At 41.1% G+C, this 24,275-nt stretch overlaps 1 protein-coding gene across 4 annotated transcripts in view; it reads left to right on the top strand.

Annotated features, from left to right (window-relative positions):
- The window catches only part of NRG3 (neuregulin 3), a 1,175,938-nt gene that overhangs the window by 1,132,802 nt on the left and 18,861 nt on the right, over positions 1-24,275 (top strand). For all 4 annotated transcript variants that reach the window (XM_065919907.1, XM_065919908.1, XM_065919909.1 and 1 more), the window contains exon 6: positions 4,060-4,186. In XM_065919907.1, the coding sequence (XP_065775979.1) occupies positions 4,060-4,186 (127 nt within the window). The remainder of the gene's footprint in view (positions 1-4,059; positions 4,187-24,275) is intronic.

Here is a 24,275-nt window from a genome sequence, read left to right on the forward strand (position 1 = left end):
TCGGGTCCTGCCACTCTGGTCCTTTCTCCATTCTCTTGTCAGCTGTGATATGGCATGACCTCACCCGACAGACTATTACAGCACATTATTAGCCAATGAAAGTTTGAACATAGGTAACAAGAAGAGGTAGAAGTGAGGAACACCTTCTTGAATTCAGAGAATTTTCTGAGTTAATTGAACCCCAACCACTTTGAAGGTCACAGTGAAATAAATTCTTTTCTCATCAATTCCAAAAAGTTCAAGAGTTCCTATAAGTAGTTAATGGAACCATTAATTGAGCCTTTCAAATCTGGCTGATATGGCTCACATGGCACCTATAAATTCTTCTAGATTTCCCTTTTACTTTTAACTCATATGGGCTAAGAAGTGTAAGGCTGGCAGCAGGAATCCTTAGTAGACTTTGGAAATGCAAGACATAATTGAACTCTGAAGATGAACTGAAATAGGAAAAAAGATACATGGGGTGGGGCACAGAATAGATGGGGGAAAAGTGGAAACAGTTATTTTGGAGGTGATTTTGGGTTCCAGATGTTAACTGCAGCCATGAAATTAAAAGACACTTGCTCCTCGGAAGGAAAGCTATGACAAACCTAGACAGCATATTAAAAAGCAGAGATATCATTTTGCCCACAAAGGTCCATATAGTCAAAGCTATGGTTTTTCCAGAAGTAATGGTGGATCTGAGATTTGAACCAAAGAAGGCTGAGCACCGAAGAATTGATGCTTTCAAACTGTGGTACTGAAGAAGACTGTTAAGACTTCCTTGGATAGCAAAGAGATCAAACCATTCACTCCTAAAGGAAATCAGTCCTGAATATTCACTGGAAGGACTGATCCTGAAGCTGAAACTCCAGTAACTTTGGCCACCTGATGAGAAGAGCCAACTCATTGAAAAAGACCCTGATGCTGGGAAAGATGGAGGGCAGGAGGAGAAGGGGACGACAGAGGATGAGATGGTTGGATGGCATCATCGGCTCAATGGATATGAGTCTGAGCAAACTCCAAGCGACAGTGAAGGACAGGGAAGCCTGGTGTGCTGCTGTCCATGGTGTCACAGAGATCTGGATGTGACTTAGTGACTAAAGAGCAGCAGCAGGAATGATGTTCCAGGAGCAGGAACTGGGGCAAATAATTATCACAACTGAGAAAGCACAGGAGGAAAAAGGAGAACTGATGCTCTGAGTAGAAAACAGATGTGCTACAAATTGCCCTGACTATATGTTATCATCCTCTGAAGAGATTTTAGATCACAAAGCAAGGCACTTAAGGACAGGCAATGGGTGTTCTGATATGATGCTATGATTCTCTTCATCTGCGGTGGCCTTAGTCCCCACACAGTTATCTAGTACACAGTTATAAGAGTTCCTTGAGTTGAGATAGCCGGCATCCGATGACAGGTCAGTGTGAAGCTTTGAAGGCCTAGACCACTGCCCCACCTTGGGGTGAAGGCCATGCCAGCTTCACAGCCCACTGTGGGATTTGCTGAGGTTTTCACTGGAGACTGCATCATATTCCAACTCCTTCCACCCCATCCTGCTTCTTTCGCTTAGTTTCCACAGGTGTTGATCTTAGGAGACCTCACTAATAAAAATCCTGCACATGATCTCCATCTCAGTGTCTGCTTCCACAGGGAGCCAACCTGTAACATTACAAGCAACATCTCCTGATGGACTATCCCACCACTGTACATCTCATTTCTTCCTGATGAATTGAGCCAGAGAAACTTAAAACTCACTGAACTCTAGAGTCACACTGACATTGTCAGGCTAGTGGGTTCCAATGTGCAGTACTTGTATCTTGTCTTCCCCGGAGCCACTGCTCTCCTGAGAGAGCTGATGGCCTTGCAGACAGATGCTTCTCCCTTCTCTTTGTTCCCATCTGCTGAGGGGAGGACGAAAGAGCAAAAACGTGTGCCTTGAGAGAGCTGAGGGAAGATAGAAAAGGAGGCAGGTTCAGAAAAGGAAGCCCATATGTTCTGGAATATTAGTGAGTCAGGACAAAGGTAAGAGGGGACTAAAGGAAAGCAAATTATTAAAGGATTATTAAATTATTGAAGCAAATTATTAAAAGGATTTAGGAAATGCAATCAGACATTTTTATGAGGAAAATTCCTTTAGATGTTTACATTTCCCAAATGCTGAATTGGGGAATTACTGAAAAGATTGTTAGTATTTCTACAGCTAATTCTTGGGAAGATAATCATGTTCTTCCTCTGTGTCAAGCCCCCTTTACTACTTCCTGATGATTTATTCCAGTAGAATTTCCTCATCTCCCATCTGCTTCATCAGTGAGTCCCTGATAGGATTTTGTCTGTGCTTCTTAAAATGCTGACAGGATAGATTTGTTTCTAACAATAGGCTACAGATTAGCTGTTAGGAAGTAGATAGATTATTACAAGTGTATTAAAACAACTAAGAGTACTGGAGATAAAAGCCCCCCAAGTAATTGAAAGGATAAAAGAAATATTTAAACAGAATGATATCACATGAGTATTATAAATTCAGAGGAGATAATAATACACAGACTTCCAAATCCTGTAGCAATTATGTGACTTGCTTGTGAGAGAGGCAATTAACAAGATCTCCTTTTATTTCTGAGCCAGTGTCCTGATTCCTCAGCAGCATCTGCCCATATAACTAAGCTTACTAGGTGATGAGAAGTGTAACTGATTAATACTGAGGAGTGTAACTGATTAATACTCTCCACGTGTCCTCACGTTTAGTGTCCACAGTATTTATGCAAGAGAGCTTATCTAAACTCCATTGACAGAGGAGGAAACTGAGGCTCACAGAAGTCTGGGGAATCAGTCATTTTGATTTAAGGAATCAAGGCAAAGTTGTTGGGACACAGAGCTGGAATTCAAATGTCAGTCCCTCCGATACTCAAGCCCATGGTGCATAGAGGGATGTCCGCCTCAAAAAACTCACTGCAAGAGACAGAGAGATGGTGAACAGTCGCCACCAACGACTCTATCCTTGGCATGGACCCTGGGGGAAGAGGCAGAAGTCTAGGGGAGATGATTCTGTGAAGTTTGTTTGCTCGTTTATTTCATGGGTACTGGGTCTTATGCTAATAGTTAATTGCTATAAAGCTCTTAGGAGAGCAGCTAATAAGGCAGTAACTGGTACAGTTCAAACAACAGTCACTCCACATTTGCAGGCAGGAGTAATTTACTTGGAATCCAAAACCTGAGAATAGTCTCGGCCTTCCCACCAAGAAGCAGCGTGACCACGGGCAAGTGATTTGACAGTCATGAGTAGTGCCTCAAAATGAGGAGTATGCAGCCAGATTCATTAGGTTCTAATCCAGCTCTACCACTGGCTGGCTGTTTGACTTTGGACAAATTATTTAACTTCTCTGTGCCTCAGTTTTCTCATCTATTAAATAAGCGTAGGACTAATCCCTTGTCATACAGAATTATTGTGAAGAAAAAGTGAGCTAAGACAGATAAAACACTTCAAATGATGCTTGGCATCTTTCAAAAGTTAATTTTTATTACTTATAAATTAATCCTTCAAGAGTTAATTTTTTTTTATTATTTACAAAAGTTCTAATAAATTCTGCATTCAGGGCAGATGGTAAAAATAAATGAAGTGTTTTTAAACTATAAAAAAGAAAATAGATCCCCATTATGGCATGTGTGCAAGTTATCCAGTCAAGCTATACCTATCTGAAATGGACAGATATAAATGTAACTTTGCAAATATGTTATATGTGGCTGCTAAGTCCAAGCGTCAAAGTTGTCTACTTGTAACTTCGGAGCATTCTTAATTCTCTTTAGTTGAGCACCCAATGTTAAGGCCCTCTTACATTCAGTAGGGTGAGGACAATGTGTTACATTTCTGCCTTTAGAGTGCCATGGGGTATGAATCCTGGCTATTAATGGGTGATGCGAAGTATTTCTTGGTGGGCTTGAAAATGAAGGGAGGACTGTCTTTGTTAACTGAGTTTATCTTGCTATAGAAAATGACAAGTATAGATGTTAGGAGTGAATGAACCACAAAAAATTAGGCATAAATTTATGTGACTATTTATACATGGATTTATTTAAACTTGCAGGAAACAAGCTAAACAAATTCAAGAGCAGCTGAAAGAGCCACATAATGGTAAAAACTACAGTCTCAAAACATCTAGCACAATGGCAAAGTCCGAAAACTTGGTGAAGAATCATGTCCAGCTGCAAAATGTAAGTGACATGTCCATTCATCCCTTCCCACAGCCCCTCTCACTGCTCCCAGTCAAGAGAGGGATGCAGAACCTGTGATCAGACTTGCCTATTTTTTTCAGTACTCTGTAGATTTTTCCTTAAATCATGTTGCATTTTTGTGTGTGCACATAGTACTGGATAAAAGAAAGAAAAATTAATTCTCAGTTCTTGATTACAATCTGTAACATAATTAATCTCTGGAAGCAAAAAGAGCTTCAGTTGTTTGTTCCATAATCACTTATTGAATTCTTCCTGTGTCAGAGATCCTGCTAGGTACCAGGGGTACAGTGTTCCTTACTGTATGGAAAATGACATAGTGAAAAATACAGACACCCAGAGGAGGCTTGTGGGATGAGCGGGTTGCTACTGCAACAGAGGTGGGAGAAGAGACCAAAGGGAAGTGGTGGGGGCAGAAGTGGAGGCAGCAAAAAATGCAGGCTTGAACTGGATTTTGAAGAATAGGGAAGTTTCATCAGGGAGTCAGAAAGCCAACGAATAGAGACTAGAATAAGCAGAAAGAATAAACCTAGGAAATCCTAAGAATACATACTATATTCAGACAACTCTGAATTAAAGGGTATGAGAAAATTCAAAACTCATAAACCTGGGAAGGAAGAGTTATAGTCCCAGGGTTTGTGCTTCCTAACACACCTTAAATAGATACCAGAATTTGAAGTTAAATGCAAGCTCTTTGAATCCCGCCTTCTTTTTTTTTTTTTTTTGGCTGCTGTGGGCTTAATTGCAGTATACAGGATTTTCAGTTGAGACAACTCTTTAGTTGTGGTGCAGCTTAAAGGATCTTTAGTTGCACCATGTGGGATCTAGTTCCCTGAACAATGATCCAACTCAAGACATTTGCATTGGGAGCATGGAGTCTTAGCCACTGGACCACCAAAGAAGTCTCAAATTCTGTATTCTTTCTAAAGTAGTTTTGCATGATTTCTGAGATATATTGAAAAACACTAAAGATAAACAAATGTTACTGAAGTCAGGTTCTGCTGCTCACTGTTTAAAACCTATATGCAAAACAGAAAAAGAGACACAGATGTACAGAACAGACTTTTGAACTCTGTGGGAGTAGGTGAGGGTGGGATGTTTCGAAAGAACGGCATGTATATTATCTATGGTGAAACAGGTCACCAGCCCAGGTGGGATGCATGAGTCAAGTGCTCGGGCCTGGTGGGCTGGGAAGACCCAGAGGAATCGGGTGGAGAGGGAGGTGGGAGGGGGGAACGGGATGGGGAATACGTGAAACTCTATGGCTGATTCATATCAATGTATGACAAAACCCACTGAAAAATTAAAAAATAAATAAATTAAAAAAAAAAAAAAAAAAACCTAGTACTCCAGAGACAAGTGTAACTCACAAGATTCTGTTCTGTTAGAGTTTTAAAGGGTTAATCGAATTGTTTGGGGAGCAGATCAGCATTTGTAATCTTCCACTTTTCGCAGACTTTCTTCTGAATGTGCAGTGCTTAGTTGCTTCAGTCGTGTCCGACTCTTTGTGATTCCATGGACTGTAGCCCACCAGGCTCCTCTGTCCATGGAATTCTCCAGGCAAGAATACTGGAGTGGGTTACCATTCCCTTCTCCAGGGCATCTTCCCAACCCAGGGATCTAATCCAGGTCTCCCACATTGCAGGTGGATTCTTTACCATCTCAGCCACCAGGGAAGCCCATTCTTCCATTTGGTCTATGGTGAAATGACAGGTTGGTGCTTCAGAAAGCTAGTGCTCAGCCTGAATTTGCCGTCCTCTCTCTGGGTGGGGGCGTTAGTTCCTGCAGAACTCAAAGAAATTGTTACCTATATTTCATGAGAAGGAACCAGGACTTGGCCCCATGCTGCTCCATTGTTAACTGACTGTTCCGCCTTCATTTCTGTATCCCCTCTCTCCACTGATTGGTAACTATTTGAATCTGCTCTTTGCAACTAAAGGAAGGTCAAGGAGGCTGATTGAAACCTATTTCCTAAAATTAATAAATGAGGACACAGAAAGGATTTGTACCTAGGAGGACTTCACGGGTCCTGCTCCATTTCACAAAGGCCATCTAAGACAAACTAGAAGATTCCTGTCAGGGTAGCAATTCTTTGCCCCCATACAAGACTACACGTCCAGATTCTGAGACCCAAAAGGAAAGCACAAAGGTGGTGGTATAAACCTAGTATTTGAGTATAATACACAATCACCCAGGACACATTCACACCCTTCCAAATGTGTAACTCACTGGGAATTTAAACATCATTTGTGATTTTGGGAAATCACTACCCATTATGCTGTGTGTGATAGATATACTTAGATGCTTAATGCAGAATTCATAAATCAGAATCACTTCCCAGAAAAGTTTTGTTAAACTTTTAATCACGGCTGTGTGTAGGGATTGTTCTTTTCTGAAACAGAGCAAATGCTTTTGCTAATGATTTCTAATGAGTATTATCCCATTACTGTCAAACAAATGCCAGTGATGGAGGGCTTCTTAGCAACTGAACCTATCACAGATAAAGCCAGAGGCTAGTTGTGGTAATGAGAACAGATTTTTGATTAATGATATACAGTTGCATTATAGAAGAGAATCTTGTTTGAACACAACTTCTATTCTTACAGAGGTGACTGGGTGTTAAAAAAGGAGAATGAGGATGATCTTGGCTGGTTCAGCCTACAGCAACTTGAAGCAGGATTTTGGTTCCTGGCCAGAGACTGAGGTCGGTCTTGGGGTGAGAGCACCAAACCTTAGTCACTACACCAGTGGCCGATGACAAGGTCCTGGCCTTTTGGCTTTGCAGAAAAAGAATCCCCAAAAAGAAAGTAGTGAAACAAAGTGTTTATTAGGAGAAAAAAGAGTCTAGAATGTATGGATAGATACACAGGCAGACTCGAAGAGAGAGCCGTGCCCTCATGGTAGTTTAAATCACTTACATGGGGCTTTTCTTCTGGTTATCCTTTGGCCAATTGTTTAGATTTACCTGATTCTGAGTATTTGGTAGGATTCTACTATATATGCATCTGTGTCTCTTAGCCAAGATAGGTTCCTCTGAAGAGGACTGTGGGTAGGTAGACTTAGCATCACTCCTCTTTTGACCTCCAAGGAGCTTTTCTATGTATGTGTGGTCAGTGGGTGAGGTTTTCTGACTGCAAGAATGAGAAATATGTGCTTTCTTATCTTTTATCTGGGCAGGGCCAAGCCTCCTCTCTCTCCATTAGCCTGCTATTCTTATCTTGGAGTTTCAGTCCACAGGGAACTTTTCTTCAATTTCTTTATCCTAGGGCCGGGGGGGGGGGGGGGGGGGGGAGGGGGGAGGGGGGGAGGGGGAGGTGCGTAGGTACCTCCTGCCTCAAGGGAATAGGGAAGGGAAACAGTGGGGCTTGACAGAGTCAGGGAAGAGAAAAATGACCAAGAGTTGGTCATAGAAATGAGGTTAAGCCATCCGTGTCTATTAGCTGGCCATTATTACACTTAGGATCCTGTCCCAGGGACTCCTGAAGACCAGGGGCATGACTAACCTTTGAGTGTCCCCATTCATTGCATGAAATATAGGGCACAAGAGGAGAGTCATGCCTTAGGTAGTGGGTGAATCCCTGGGACTAGCTACCAAGTGAGGGTCCTTGGCTTTGCTCAGAAAAGAATTAAAGGCTAGCCACAATTGAGAAAGGAGGTTTATTTAGAGAGATATACAATCCATAGACAGAGTGTGGGTCATTTTGAAAGACAGTAAACTGCCCCAAATATGGGGTAGTTAGTTTTATTGGCTCAGCAATTTCACAGGCTAATGAGAGAGGAGTACACTCCTTTGGGAAGAGGTGTATACACTCCTTTGGGAAGGGGTGTATATTTTCAGGAATTGGGCCACTGCCCACTTTTTGAACTTTTATGGTTGGACTTGGAAGTGTCATGGCCCTTGTGCATACTGTCATTTAGAAGTTTTGTTGTCGCTGTTCAGACACTCAGCATGTTCAGCTGTTTCAATCCAATAGACTGTAGCACAACAGGCTTCCCTGTCCTTCACTATCTCCCAGAGTTTGCTCAGACTCATGTCCATTAAATCAATGATGTCACCAATCATCTCATTCTCTGTCATCCCCTTTTCCTCCTGCCTTCAATCTTTCCCAGCATCAGGGTCTTTTTCAATAAGTAACTTCTTCACATCAGGTAGCCCAAGTATTAGAGCTTCAGCATCAGTTCTTCCAATGAATATTCAGAGTTGATTTCCTTTAGGATTAACTAGTTTCATCTCTTTGCAGTCCAAAGGACTCTCAAGAGTCTTCTCCAGTACCACAGTTCAGAAGTATCAATTCTTCGGTGCTCAGCCTTCTTTATGGTCCAACTTTCACATCTACACATGACTACTGGAAAAACCATAGCTTTGACTATATGGACCTTTGTTGCCAATGTGACATTTCTGCTTTTTAATGCACTGTCTAGATTTGTCATAGCTTTTCTTCCAAGGAGTAAGCATCTTTTAATTTCATGGCTGCAGTCACCGTGTGCAGGCATTTTTGAATCCAAGAAAGTAAAGTCTGTCATTGTTTTCATTGTTTCCATATCTATTTGCCATGAAGTGATGGGACTGAATGTCATAATGTTAGTTTTTTAGATGTTGAGTTTTAATGCAATATTTTTCACTCTCCTCTTTCACCTTCTTTAAAAGGCTCTTTAGTTCCTCATCACTTTCTGCCACTAGGGTGGTGTCATCTGCATTTCTGAGGATACTGATATTTCTGTCAGCAATCTTGATTTCAGCTTGTACTTCATCCAGCCCAGCATTTCACATGATATATTCTGCATATGAATTAAATAAACAGGGTGACAATATACCACCTTGATATATTCCTTTCCCAATTTTGAACCAGTCTGTTGTACCATGTCCAGTTCTAACTGTTGCTTCCTGACCTGCATACAGATTTCTCAGGGGGCAAGTAAGGTGGTCTGGTATTCCCATCTCTTGAAGAACTTTCCACAGTTTGTTGTGATCCACACAGTCAAAAGCTTTGGTGTAGCCAATAAAGCACAGTAGATGTTTTCCTGGAATTCTCTTGCTTTTTCAATGATCTAACAGGTGTTGGCAATTTGATCTCTGGTTACTCTGCCTGTTCTGAATCCTGCTTGTACATCTGTAAGTTCTCAGTCCACATACTGTTGAAACCTAGCTTGAAGGATTTTGAGCATTACCTGGCTAGCAAGTGAAATGGGTGCAACTGTGTGGTAATTTGAACATTCTTTCACATTGCCCTTCTTTGGGATTGGAATGAAAACTGACCTATACAAACCCTGTAGTCACTGCTGCGTTTTCCACATTTGCTGGGTTATTGAGTACAGCACTTTAACAGCATAATCTTTTAGGATTTGAAGTAGCTCAACTGGAATTCCATCACCTCCACTAGCTTTGTTCATAGAGATACTTCTTAAGACCCACTTGACTTCACACTCCAGGATGTCTGGCATTAGTTGACTATTTACACTATCATGGTTATCTCGGTCATGAAGATCTTTTCTGTATAGTTCTTCTGTGTATTCTTGCCACCTCTTATTAACACTTTCTGCTTCTGTAGGGTCCATACCGTTTCTGTCCTTTATTGTGCCCATTTTTGCATGAAATGTTTCCTTGGTACTTCTGATTTTCTTGAAGACAATACTCTTTCCCATTCTAATGTTTTACTCTATTTCTTTTCTTCACTCACTTAATAATGCTTTTTTATCTCTCCTTGATATTCTTTGAAATTCTGCATTCATATGGGTATATTTCCCTTTCTCCTTTGCCTTTTGCTTCTCTTCTTTTCTCAGCTCTTTGTAAGGCCTCCTCAGACAACCATTATGCCTTGTTGCATTTCTTCTCCTTGGGGACGGTTTTGATCCCTGTCTCCTGTACAATGTCATGAAACTCCATCCATAGTTCTTCAGGCACTATGTCTATCAGATCTAATCCCTTGAATATATTTGTCACTTTCACTATATAATCGTAGGGGATTTAATTAAGGTCGCACTTGACATTGTACAGGATACAGGGATTAAGACCATCCCCATGGAAAATAAATGCAAAAAAGCAAAATGGCTGTCTGAGGAGGCCTTACAAATAGCTGTGAAAAGAAGAGAAGTGAAAAGCAAAGGAGAAAAGGAAAGATAATCCCATCTGAATACAGAGTTCCAAAGAATAGCAAGGAGAGATAAAAAAGCCTTCCTCAGCGATCAATGAAAAGAAATAGAGGAAAACAAGAGAATGGGAAAGACTAGAGATCTCTTCAAGAAAATTAGAGATACCAAGGGAACATTTAATGCAAAGATGGGCACAAGAAAGGACAGAAATGGTATGGACCTAACAGAAGCAGAAGATATTAAGAAGAGGTGGCAAGAATACACAGAAGAACTGTACAAAAAAAGATCTTCATGACCCAGATAATCATGATGGTGTGATCACTCACCTAGAGCCAGACATTCTAGAATGTGAAGTCAAGTGGGCCTTAGGAAGCATCACTACGAACAAAGCTAGTGGAGGTGATAGAATTCCCATTGAGCTATTTCAAATCCTAAAAGATAATGCTATGAAAGTGCTACACTCAATATGCCAGCAAATTTGGAAAACTCAACAGTGGCCACAAGACTGGAAAAGGTCAGTTTTCATTCCAATCCCAAAGAAAGGCAATGCCAAAGAATGCTAAAACTACTGCATAATTGTACTCATCTCACTCGCTAGTAAAGTAATGTTCAAAAATCTCCAAGCCAGGCTTCAACAGTATGTGAACTGTGAACTTCATGATGTTCAAGCTGGTTTTAGAAAAGGTAGAGGAACTAGAGATCAAGTGTCCAACATCTGTTGGGTCATTGAAAAAGCAAGAGAATCCCAGGAAAACATCTACTACTGCTTTATTCACTATGCCAAAACTTTTGACTATATGGATCAAACAAACTGGAAAATTCTTCAAGAGATGAGAAAACCAAACCATCTGACCTGCCTCTTGAGAAATCTGTATGCAGGTCAGGAAGCAACAGTTAGAACTGGACATGGAACAACAGACTGGTTCAAAATTAGGAAAGGAGTACATCAAGGCTGTATTTCATCACCCTATGAATTTAACTTATATGCAGGGTACATCATGAGAAACAGTGGGCTGAAGGAAGCACAAGCTGGAATCAAGATTCCCAGGAGAAATATCAATAACCTCAGATATCAGATGACACCACACTTAGGGCAGAAAGTGAAGAAGAACTAGAGTCTCTTGGTGAAAGTGAAAGAGGAAAGTGAAAAAGTTGGCTTTAAACTCAACATTCAGAAAACTGTCATCATGGCATCTGGTCCCATCACTTCATGGCAAATAGATGGGAAAACAATGGAAACAGTGACAGACTTTATTTTGGGGGGCTCCAAAATCACTGCAGATGGTAATTGCAGCCATGAAATTAAAAGACCCTTGCTCCTTGGAAGAAACGTTATGACCAACCAAGACAGCATATTAAAAAGCAGAGACATTACTTTGTCAACAAAGGTCCATCTAGTCAAAACTATGGTTTTTCCAGTAGTCATGTATGGATGTGAGAGTTGGACTGTAAAGAAAGCTAAGCGCCAAAGAATTGATGCTTTTGAACTGTGGTGTTGGAGAAGACTCTTGAGAGTCTCTTGAATTGCAAGGAGATCCAAATAGTCCATCCTAAAGGAAATCAGCCCTGAACTTTCATTGGAAGGAGTAATGCTGAAGCTGAAACTCCAATACTTTGGCCACCTGAGGCAAAGAACTGACTGATTGGAAAAGACCCTGAAGCTGGGAAAGATTGAAGGCAGGAGGAGAAGGGGACGACAAAGGATGAGAGGATTGCATGGCATCACCAACTCAGTGAACATGAGTTTGAGTAAGCTCTGGCAGTCAGTGATGGACAGGGAGGCCTGGCATTCTGTAGTCCATGGTGTGACAAAGAGTTAGACAGGACTGAGTTACTGAACTTAACTGAACTGAAGGTCTAGTGGAAGTCGAATGTCCCACTGTCTTGGGCCTAGTTGATTCTTACTGCTGCTGCTAAATCGCTTCAGTCGTGTCCGACTCTGTGCGACCCCATAGACGGCAGCCTACCAGGCCCCCCTGTCCCTGGGATTCTCCAGGCAAGAACATTGGAGTGGGTTGCCATTTCCTTCTCCAATGCCTGAAAGGAAAAGTGAAAAGGAAGTCACTCAGTCGTGTCCGACTCTTAGTGACCCCATGGACTACAGCCTACCAGGCTCCTCCATCCATGGGATTTTCCAGGCGAGAGTACTGGAGTGGGGTGCCATTGCCTTACTAGTTTATATCATATCCTGTTCTTAATAGTTGTGTCATTCTGTTAATGGGTGTGCCCTGCCCCCTTCCCGTGTCACTCTCTGGAAAGACAGGGACTGAAAAACTGAGGTCCTGACCTTCCTAATGATTACCTTTCAAGTACATGTCTTTAAGGTCCATGAAAAAGATTCTCCCCAGTTGTAAGAGATACATATTGCATCTCTTACAAAGGACAAAGGGACAAAGGATGGTTTTCAGAGCTACCCCCTTGGTAATCAATACTCTGAGAAAGAGAGGTTTGGGGCCTATCCTCAGTCAGCGGCTAAAACAAAGGGCCAATTATTTGGAGACCTTGAGGGTTTTGTTTGTTTGTTTTTGGTGGTTTTGGCAAGCATTTTAAGAGGGGCTAGGAATATAGCATTATTGTGAGCTGTTGGAATTATGGTAGAGTTTATTCTGTTAGTGTCTTAGTGTGGGGGTGATAGATGAAATCATTTGGGCAGAGAATCTGCAGTTTTTTGAGGCCAAAATAGTGAAAGTATTAATCACTCAGTCATGTCCCACTCTTTGCAACCCCGTGGTCTATAGTCCTCCAGGCTCCCCTGTCCATGGAATTCTCCAGGGAAGCATCCTAGAGTGGATTGCCATTCCCTTCTCCAGGGGATCTTCCCAATCCAGGGATTGAAACTGGGTCTCCTGCACTGCAGGCAGATTCTTTACTATTTCAGCCACCAGGGAAGCCTTTTAAAGGTTAAAGTTGAGGACTAATTGAAAAGGCCAGAGTTGAGGCCTAATTGAAAAAAAGACCTCAAAGGAGCCTGTCTAATGCTTGCTTTAGAAGAGAGTCTATCGGTCCCTATGCATTTTATAGGATTGAAGCCAAAACACATACACAGCTTTTATCCTTTTGTACTAAACATATGATCAATAGCATTTTACCTCTGCTTTATGATCTCCACACACTCATTTGGGAGAGAACATAAAAGTCCACAAAGTGGTCACCTCACAAGTTACTCCTCCATCCCCGCCTAATAGACGCTCATGTTATTTTCTGTTGTTCAATTATTAGAGTTAAGCGTTTGAAACTTAATTTAATTGGAATTATTAGGATTAGGAAAACAAAGAAATTATTAACTTAGGGGTTGCAACACTTGAAAGACTGTTGGGTCCTATAATTTTCTTTTTCTCTCCCTTTCCCTCTTCTTCAGCCCACCCCTCCCCAACACTCTGTATGCTGGCACAGGGCTGCAGAGGTTCAACTGGATCTTTCCTCCACAGCCCATAAAGAGTGGCTTTTTATATTCATCTCATTTCTGGATAAAGGGAGCACATGTAGGATATTTTGTCTTTTTGAATTGTGGTGTGATCAGCTAGTGAAATGGTGCAACTCAGCTTGAGAATTGAGCCTATGTGTCAAGACTCAAACCCAGCTAAAAGTCAGATTGGGGCTTGAACCCACAGTCATTTAACTGAGATCACACGCGTGGTCTGAGAACTTAATAAAGCTCAGGTTCTTGATGTCTCTTGGCAGAATGAATTCAGTGAAAGACCAAGTAATATGTAAGGAGTGGATTTATTTAGAAAGATGCACATTCTAAATGACAGAATGAGGTCCATCTCAAAAGGCAAGAACAACCTGTGGAGAAACACACTCCACAGACAGCATGGGCCACCTCAGAATGTGTGAGGCCCCCAAATATGGCGTGGTTAGTTTTTATGGGCTGGGTAATTTCACAGACTAATGACTAGGAGGATTTTTCCAACTATTTTAGGAAAGGAAGGAGTGGGAATTTCTGGGAATTGGACCACTGCCCACTTTCTGGTCTTTTTTTGGTTACCCTCTGAACTGTATTGGCACCAGTGGTGTCAGTTAGCATGCTAATCTATTACAATGAGCATAAAATGAGGCTCAAATTCTACTTGAAGTCAGATCTTCTGCCATCTTGGACCTAGTTGGTTCTAACCAGTTTTTGTCATGTCGTATGACTATTATTCTTTTAAGGGTTGAGTCCTGTTCCCTTCCCTCCTGTTTCATTAGGATAACACATTTGAAGGGATCCACAGTCTGAAAGGCTATACAGAAACTGGGAGAATAGGTGAGAGGAAGGCGATTAAGGACCTTGAAGAAAGAGTGCAAGGTGCACTGAGGAAACCTATGCATGCTAGCCATAGCATTCTACACATTGTCGGCTGGGCTCAAGGGATTTCTGAGTAGATCACTTTAACAAGACTAGACTAACATGAACAAGTTGCTTTCCCAAAGGCACATATCAATTTCCATCCTAGAAAAAAATATGGGTCACTACCAACTTTGTTATACCTTTGTCAAGATTTCTTTTGCTAATTTAATAGGAGAAAATTGTATTCTTTAATTAAATTCCACTGTTTGAGAGGGTAATGTAATCTCTGTGCATATATTTCTAGTCAGATTTCCACTTTGGTGAATTATATGCTGATACCCTCATTCGTAATTTTATTGTAAGAATCAAATAACAGTTTGACAGCAATTTTTCATGCTATATGTTATGGGAGAAAATAGTAATAGAGAATACATATCATAAATCCCTTAAAAAGAAATTGAAATGTGTAAGAACATTGCTTTCTTACAATGCTATGCTTAAGATATATAAGAAGCATGTAGGACATCTGAGCAGTTGGTCAAATAACAAGTAATCCTAGGGAAAGAAATAACTTGTCAGAGGGCTAAGAAAAGTCTGCATGCATATTAAAATGCAAATGTATCAAAGAAAATTTGGAAAAGCATTTTTCTTTAGTAGATCTATATTTTTTCCTTTGGACAAGAGCTACAAGGAAATAACAGTGTCAATGATAATAACAAAAATGATAAATAGAAAAGTAATAATAATAGCAAATAACATGTACTGGGTACAGACATAGAATCATGCTAAGTAATACAAATGCATAGCTTTATTTAGTCCTAACAGCAGCTCCTTAGAGTTTACACCCACAATGTGCAGAAGAGGAATCTAGGACTCAAAGCTTGAGTCAGGCAGCTAGCTAGTAGCTGAGAACCAAACCCAAATCTCAATAGCTCAGTGGCTCTCAACAGGGAGCACTGTTGCCCCCATGGAACATTTGGCAAAGTTGAGAAGCACTTCACATGTTACAACTTGGGAAGGAAGTGCACAGGCATCTATGACAAGACAGTGATGGCAAATATCCTATAATGCTTGGGGTAGTCTCCCATGACAGAAAATATTTCCTAAAGGTCAAGAGTGGTGAAGAAGTCCAGAGTCCAAGGTCAAACTGCAAGGTGTGACCACTAGGAAATTCAGAAAGCCTAGCCCTGAAGTTCTATCACAGGCTCCCCACTGCAGGCATTCATTTCTACTGCATGGAAGGAGACAGGTAACCCAGGCACACTGCAATCCTTAGGAGGGAGAATTTCTTACTTTCCTTACCATGTCAGGCAAATTTGTCTTTATTTTATCTTGGAGCCCAGGTTAACTACTTGATATTCTTTGCTAATTGTAATGTTTAACAAATGAATTGGCTGTGTCTGGCATTCCCTTGAGTTTATTAAACATTCATGGGGAAGGGTTTCACTTTACAGTCATTTAACAAGATGTGAAACACCAGTCCAGTGAAGCAGCATGATACCCTGGCAACACTAGACTCAGAATCTGCAGAACTAGACCTGCCAGTACCTTGGAAGCACTCAGCCCCATACCATCATTTACAAAGGAGGCACTTGTGACTCAGAGAAATGATCTGACTTCATTCCTGTGTCCCTGGTGTGAGAGAGAGAGAGAAAGAGACCTGGGACTGAAGTTAAAACATCCAGACCAGTCAAGGGAGTGAAACTTCTTAGCACCTAGTCCAGGGATCAGAAACAGAAGTCATCAAAAGAGAGAAGATCTATCCTTCTCTCTTAACATCAGGAAAAAACTATACATGAGTGAAAAGTAAAGGAACAAAGAATACCCCTCCCCATAGATTTTCAATTCCCATCTTAGGAAAGACAAGTTTGTGGGGATAACATTCAGTGAGAAAGAATTGGAAGACAATATTTGCATGCTAAAGGAGAAGAATAAAAATTTAATCCCTTGATAATTGATCTTGATAACTGGAAGAGAGAGGCATTTATTCTGTTTCGATAGAGTTTTGGTAGAGAGAGTCTACCAATATTTTTTGGATAATTTTTTGATGATTGGTAGAGAGAGGCATTTTGTAATACATTTTGAACACTTTTCTATACTGGACACAACACAGAGAGCTTAAAAAATTACAAACAGGAGAGATGGAGCATGATTTCCGGGAGCTCATGCCAAAGCCTTTGACTGTGTGGATCGCAATAGACTGTGGAAAATTTTTCAAGAGATGGGAATACCAGACCACCTGATCTGCCTCTTGAGAAACATGTATGCAGGTCAGGAAGCAACAGTTAGAACTGGACATGGACAACACTGGTTCCAAATAGGGAAAGGAGCACATCAAGGCTGTATATTGTCACCCTATTTATTTAACTTATATGCAGAGTACATCAGGAGAAACACTGGGCTAGATGAAGCACAAGCTGGCATCAAGATTGCTGGGAGAAATATCAATAACCTCAGATATGCAGAAGACACCACCCTTATGGCAGAAAGTGAAGAAGAACTAAAGAGCCTCTTGATGAAAGTGAAAGAGGAGAGTGAAAAAGTTGGCTTAAAGCTAAACATTCAGAAAACTAAGGTCACGGAATCTGGTCCCATCACCTCATGGCAAATAGATGGAGAAACAGTGGAAACAGTGTCTGACTTTATTTTTGGGGGCTTCAAAATCACTGCAGATGGTGATTGCAGCCATGAAATAAAAAGATGCTTACTCCTTGGAAGGAAAGTTATGACCAACCTAGACAGCATATTAAAAAGCAGAGATATTACTTTGTCAACAAAGGTCCATTTAGTCAATGCTATGGTTTTTCTAGTAGTCATGTATGCATGTGAGTGTTGGACTATAAAGAAAGCTGAGCACCAAAGAATTGATGCTTTTGAATTGTGGTGTTGGAGAAGACTCTTGAGAGTCGCTTGGACTGCAAGGAGATCCACCCAGTGCATCCTAAATGAGATCAACCCTGGACTGTTCATTGGAAGGACTGATGCTGAAGCTGAAACTCCAATACTCTGGCCACCTGATGAAAAGAGCTGACTCATCTGAAAAGACCCTGATGCTGGGAAAGATTGAGGGCAGGAGGATAAAGGGACAACAGAGCATGAGATGACTGGATGGCATCACCGACTCAATGAACATGAGTTTGGGTGAACTCTGGGAGTTGGTGATGGACAGGGAGGCCTGTGTGCTGCAGTTCATGGATTTGCAAAGAGTTGGACACGACTGAACAACTGAACTGACTGACATGGGCTAGTGGTAGAAACAAATATGTAAGCATTACCTTTTTAAATAATGTGTAACATTAAGTCAAATTACTATCAAGTAATGGAAAAGGGCATCTAAAATTGAACAGGGGAATCTGCAAAGCTTTGCCTGAAGTAGGTGACATTTACACTGAGTTGAGAGTGAGTTGAAGTTCATCAGATAGTTTGATAGGAGTCGGTCAAAAGAGGTGATTTCTTTGAACTGTGAACTGAAGCTAATTTTCAACAGTTCTAGAATAAAACCTGATCTCTTATTTTAAATATCAAATTCTACATTACAGATTCACTGTAGATTCTTAATAATTCACCTGTGGATTCAACTATGTATTAAACATTTCATAAGGACCAGGGATATAATGGTGACCAAAAATGACAGTGTTCGTACTTTCAAGGAGCTTCCTGATGACTGTAGGTGATAGATATTAATCAAAGAATGCCACAAACAAACGTGCCAAGGTCTACAGCCAATAGTGAACAGAGCTATGAAAACTTACAGAAGGCAGAAGTGGGAGATAAGCTGGCAGTAGGAAGATCTAAGAGCTCTCTGAGAAGAGGGAACTGTGCTCAGGTCCCCTGGTTGAAGCAGGTACCTGGATGAGGTGAGATGGTGGGGCGTGGGGGATGGGGGTCAGGAGGCGCACTCGCTGTGCTGGGTGTCTGGAAGAGATGTCTAGCTCTATTATTCCTCTTCAGTGGAATGTGTTAACGTTTGACAGCAGTTGTTGCAGTTCTTCCAGCTCTGGTACATGGTGCGAACATTCTTAAAATAACCACAACTGTCAAGTTGCTTTTAATTACTCATATTCAGAGATCCAGATGAAACCCCACTCTAAAACATGTCATAACCACTCAGTCTCACCATCTTCTGGGCTCACAAGTCAGATTTGCAATAAAGAACTTTTTGCTACAGACCTAGGTGAGCTGAGAGCAAGGTGGAGACAAGACCTTGAAAACTGTAGAAACCATTTAACAATATCCTCCCTCCTGTCTTTATTGCCTGGGATCCCAGACCAGGCGATTATCAATGCTGTCAACATTGCTTTCCAACACAGACACCGCTTTCATTTAACCTTCTGACTCTGGCTGCTTGAAGGGGGCAGACATGGAAACAGCATATCTTCCTCTACTTTTGATATGCTCCTACTTCATCTGACAGGTCTGTCGATTTCAGGGCACCACTAATAGCATGCTAGGAGCAAGACAGGTGATGGGGCAAACAACAGCAGGTATCCGCAGCACCCGACAGCATCTCTGCAAGGAGGGCTTTCAGAGAAGCCAGTCGGGATGGGTGCTTCCCGTGAAATACAGTACTGCTGGGGTCTAAGTAGGCTTCTTAAAGAACACCAGTTGAGTTCATGCTGAAAGGACCAGTGAATGGTCTGTGCCATCTTCTCTATCATGATTAAAGAGACATTTTGTACATTTGTGCAAATGGAGTTTTAACAAAGCATGTATATATACACAGGAAGTCAAGATCTAAATACAGGGTAAAAACAGAATCAATTGCTATATTTTGTAACATTGTATAGAAATGTTAAGATGGGAGAGCCAGACAGGCTGCTGGCCTGGGCACTTGAACTTCACTGGGGACACCAGCAGATGAACAAGATAAAATTGTGCCCATCTTAACTCCTTGCAGGGAGGAACTGTATACATTTTGGAAGGAACCATAGCAAATGCTTTAGGCACAAGTATAAAATGTCAAAGGCGATCATCCTAGTCAGTTAAGCTGCCCTTAAGGAGAGTTTGTACAGACTGTTTGCTGATTGAGTGGATTTTATACCTTGCCTACAACTGAGCTACTCAGGAAGCTAAAGGAAAAATGAATACTGCCTTTTGTCTCTAAATTACTACTATTATTGATGTGTATATTTTGCTTAAAAAAATTAAGTGGATTTTATTTTTTAGGACAGTTTTAGATGTACTGAAAAGTTACAAAGTTAGTAGAGAAATTTCCAATATGCACAGTACCCCGGTTCCCCTATTATTAACATTGTACATTGATGTAGGACATTTGTTCATTTAATGAACTCATACTATGTATGTTATTATCTCAATGTTAATATGTTAATATCCCATGGTTATTCAAAAGTCCTTAGTCTTTACTTAATTGCTGCTTCTGACCCAAGACCCGATGCAGGACATCACATTACATTTACTTGTCATATCTTTAGGTTCCTCTTGGCTGTGACAGTTTGTCAGAGTTCTCTTATTTTAATGAGGTTGATAGTTTTTAAGTCAAGTATTTTGTAGGATGCTCCTCTACTGGAATATTTTCAATGTTTTTCTCAAGATTAGATTGGAATTATGGGGTTTTGTGAGAAAGACAATACAGGTAAAGTGCCAGTTTCTTCACATCCTATCAAAAGTGCATACTATCAATATGATTTGTCACTTAAAAAAGATTTCCTTATTTGGCTGTGCGGGGTCTTAGTGATGACATGCAGGATCTTTCATTGTGGCATGTGGGCTCGGGCTCAGTATTACAGCTTGCAGGCTTAGTTGCCCCATGTTATGTGAAATCTTAGTTTCCTAACCAGGGATCAAACCTGCATCCCCTACATTGGAAGGTGGATTCCCAACCACTGGACCACCAGTGAAGTCCGAATTTGTCACTGTTGATGATTTCTTTTGTCATATGCCGTGGTAAATGTCAGACATTTCCACTGTGATGTTGATCCTTCTTGCCCCTCACTTTCTACAGATATCTCTTTGGAAGGCAGCAGTCATGTGTAGTCTACACTTAAGAAGTGGAGAGTTGTGCTGACCCTTGTGAAGACAGTGTATCCACATAAATTATTTAGAACTCTACTGCAAATGGTTTGCCTTTTCACCTTCAATCATTCCTTGAAGGAAATGATCTTTCTGTAGGTGAGATCAGGCTCTGGTCAAGTCTCTTTTCACTGAAAAGTAGAGAGTTTATAATGGAGAACACTGTGCACGCATTTCCGAATGGTTATTTTCTCCTTTTCTCATCAGCGATATGAGGTGTTTTTTTTGTTGTTGTTGTTGTTGTTTTTTTTGGTTCTTTGTTGTGGGAATCTGGTATAGTCCTGGAGGTTGAACTCATGAAAGTGTGAGAGCAGTCCCTAACTGCAGCCCTCAGATGATTTTCACTTGCCCTCTAGTCCACATGCAAGTTTCCAAAAGTTATTAAAATTGCCACTTGTGTTCCTACGCAGTTAATGTTTCTGGCAGATTCTCCCACAGGTAAGCTTATTACTAATCAGAGTTCTTGGCCTCCCTTGCTCACCCCCTGAGGGGGAGGGGGCAGGGGCGAACTGGTTCCTCACATGGGGTAAGTGTGGGGTGGCTCCAGGGGTCAGGCCAGAAGGGTGGCTTAGGTGGGCACTTGGTGGCGCTGTATGCAGGGATCATGCCTAGTATCCTGCTATTATCCTGGGCATCTCAGAAGCAGCAGTTGGGTTTTTGGTGTTTTTCTATGTGGTTGTTCCTAATTTGCTCCAGCTGTGCAGAGTTGTTGTTGTTAAGTAGCTCAGTCGTGTCTGACTCTCTGCAACCCCATGGCCTGCAGCATACCATGTCCTTCACTATCTCCCAGACTTTACCTAAACTTATGTCCATTGAGTCAATGATGCTCTCCAAATATTTCATCCTCTGTCTCCCTCTTACCCCCTGCCTTCAATCTTTCCAGCATCATGGTCTTTTCCAATGAGTCAGTTCTTCCCTTCAAGTAGCTAAAGTATTAGAACTTTAGCAACAGATCTTCCAATGAATATTCAGAGTTGATTTCCTTTAGGATCGACTGGTTTGATTGCTTTCCTGTCCAGAGTCTCTCAAGAGTCTTCTCCAGTACCACAGTTCAAAAGCATCAGTTCTTCAGTTCTCAGCCTTCTTTGTGGTCCATCTCTCACATTGGCACATGACTACTGGAAAAAGCATAGCTTTGATTATATGGACCTTTGTTGGCAAAGTGAAATCTCTGCTTTTTCATACACTGTCTAGTTTTGTCATAGATTTTCTTTCAAGAAGCAAGTGTCTTTTAATTTCTTGGCTGTTGTCACCATCCACAGTGATTTTGGAGCCCAAGAAAATAAAATCTGTCACTCTTTCCATTTTCCCCCCACATATTTGCCATGAAGTGATGGGACCAGATGCCGTGATCTTAGTTTTTTGAATGTTGAGTTTTAAGCCAGCCTTTTCACTCTCCTCTTTCACCTTCATCAAAAGGCTCTTTAGTTCTTCTTTGCTTTCTCCCATAAGGGTGGTGTCATCTGCATATCTGAGGTTATTGATATTTCTCTCCGCAATCTTGATTCCAACTTGTGATCATCCAGCCTGGCATTTCACATGATGTACTCTGCGCATATGTTAAATAAACAAGGTGACAATATACAGCCTTGACATACTTCTTTCCCAATTTGGAACCAGTCTGTTGTTCCATGTCCAGTTATAACTGTTGCTTCTTGACCCAAAAACAGGTTTCTCAGGAGGCAGGTCAGGTGGTCTGGTATTACTATCTCTTTAAGAATTTTCCACAGTTGTGATTCATACAGTCAAAGGCTTTAGCATCATCAGTGAAACAGAAATAGATGTGTTTCTGTAATCCATTTGCTTTTTCTATTGCCAATGGATTTTGGCAATTTGATCTCTGGTTCCTTTGCCTTTACTAAATCTATCTTGTACATCTGGAAGTTGTTGGTTCACGTATGGTTGAAGCCTAGCCTGAAGGATTTTGAGTGTGACCTTGTTAGCATATGAAATGAATGCAATTGTGAGGTAGTTTGAGCATTCTTTGGCATTGCCCTTCTTTGGGAATTGAATGAAAACTGACCTTTTCCAGTTCTGTGACCACTGCTGAGTTTTCCAAATTTGCTGGCATATTGAGTGTAGCACTTTCACAGCATCTTCTGTTAGGATTTGAAATAGCTCAACTGGAATTCCATCATCTCCACTAGCTTTGTTTGTAGTAGTGCTTTCTAAGACCCACTTGACTTCACACTTCAAGATGTGTGACTCTAGGTAAGTGACCACACCATTGTGGTTATCTGGGTCATTAAAACCTTTTTTGTACAGTCTGTGTATTCTTGCCACCTCTTCTTTACCTCTTCTGCTTCTGTTAAGTCGTTACTATTTCTGTCCTTTATTGTGCTCTTTTCACATCAAATGTTCCCTTGGTAGCTCTAAGTTTCTTGAAGAGATCTCTAGTTTTTCCCATTCTATTGTTTTCCTTAATTTCTTGGCAATGTTCACTTAAGACTTTCTTATGTTTCCTTGCTATTCTTTGGAACTTGGCATTCAGATGAGTATATCTTCCCCCCTGCCCCCCCCCCCTTTTTTTAACCTTTCACTTCTCTTCTTTCCTCAGCAATTTGTAAGGCCTCCTCAGGCAACCATTTTGCTTTGCTGCATTTCTTTTCCTTGGGGATGGTTTTGGTTACCGTCTCCTGTACAATGTTATGGACCTTTGTCCATAGTTCTTCAGGCACTCTAGATCTAATTCCTTCAATCTTTTTGTCATTTCTACTGTATAATCATAAGGATTTGATTGAATGGCCTAATGGTTTTCCTTACCTTCTTCAATTTGTCTGAATTTCACAATAAGGAGCTCATGATTTGAGCCACAGTTAGCTCCCAGTCTTGCTTTTACTGACAACATAGAGCTTCTCCATTTTCAACTGCAAGGAATATAATCAATCTGATTTTGGTATTGACCATCTGTGATGTCCTTGTGTAGAGTCATCTCCTGTGTCATTGCAAGAGGGTGTTTGCTATGATCTGTGAGTTTAGCCTTTGCCCTGCTTCATTTTATGCTCGAAGGCCAAACTTGCCTATTACTCCATGTATCTCTTGACTTCCTATTTTTTCATTCCAATCCCCTATGATGTAAAGGACATCTTTCTTGGTTTTAGTTCTAGAAGGTCTTGTGGGTCTTCATAGAGCTGTTCAACTTCAGCTTCTTCAGCATTAGTGGTTGGGGCATAGACTTGGATTACTGTGATGATGAACGGTTTGCCTTGGAAACGAATCAAGATCATTCTGTCGTTTTTGAGATTGCACCCAAATACTGCATTTCAGACTGTTTTGTTGTTTATGAGGGCTACCACATCTCTTCTACAGGATTCTTGTTCACAGTTGTAGATAAAATGGTAATCTGAATTAAATTCACCCATTCTGGTCCATTTTAATTCACTGATTTCTAAAATGTCAGTGTTCGCTCTTGCCATCTCCTATTTGACCACTTCCAATTTACCTTTATTCTTGGATCTAACAACCCAGGTTTCTAAGGAATATGGAACTTTATTTCCATATTGGACTGGACTTTATTTTCACCACCAGACACTTTCACAACTGGTCATCAGTTCTGCTGTGGTTCAGCCTCTTCATTCTTTTTGGAGCTATTTCTCTGCTCTTCTCCAGTAGCATATTGGACACCTACTAACGTGTGTCGGGGGGTGTATGTGTGGTGGGGAGGTTCATCTTTCAGTGTCA

The sequence above is a fragment of the Muntiacus reevesi genome, chromosome 2 (genome assembly GCF_963930625.1).
Source record: "Muntiacus reevesi chromosome 2, mMunRee1.1, whole genome shotgun sequence".
In the NCBI taxonomy this organism is placed as follows: domain Eukaryota; kingdom Metazoa; phylum Chordata; class Mammalia; order Artiodactyla; family Cervidae; genus Muntiacus; species Muntiacus reevesi.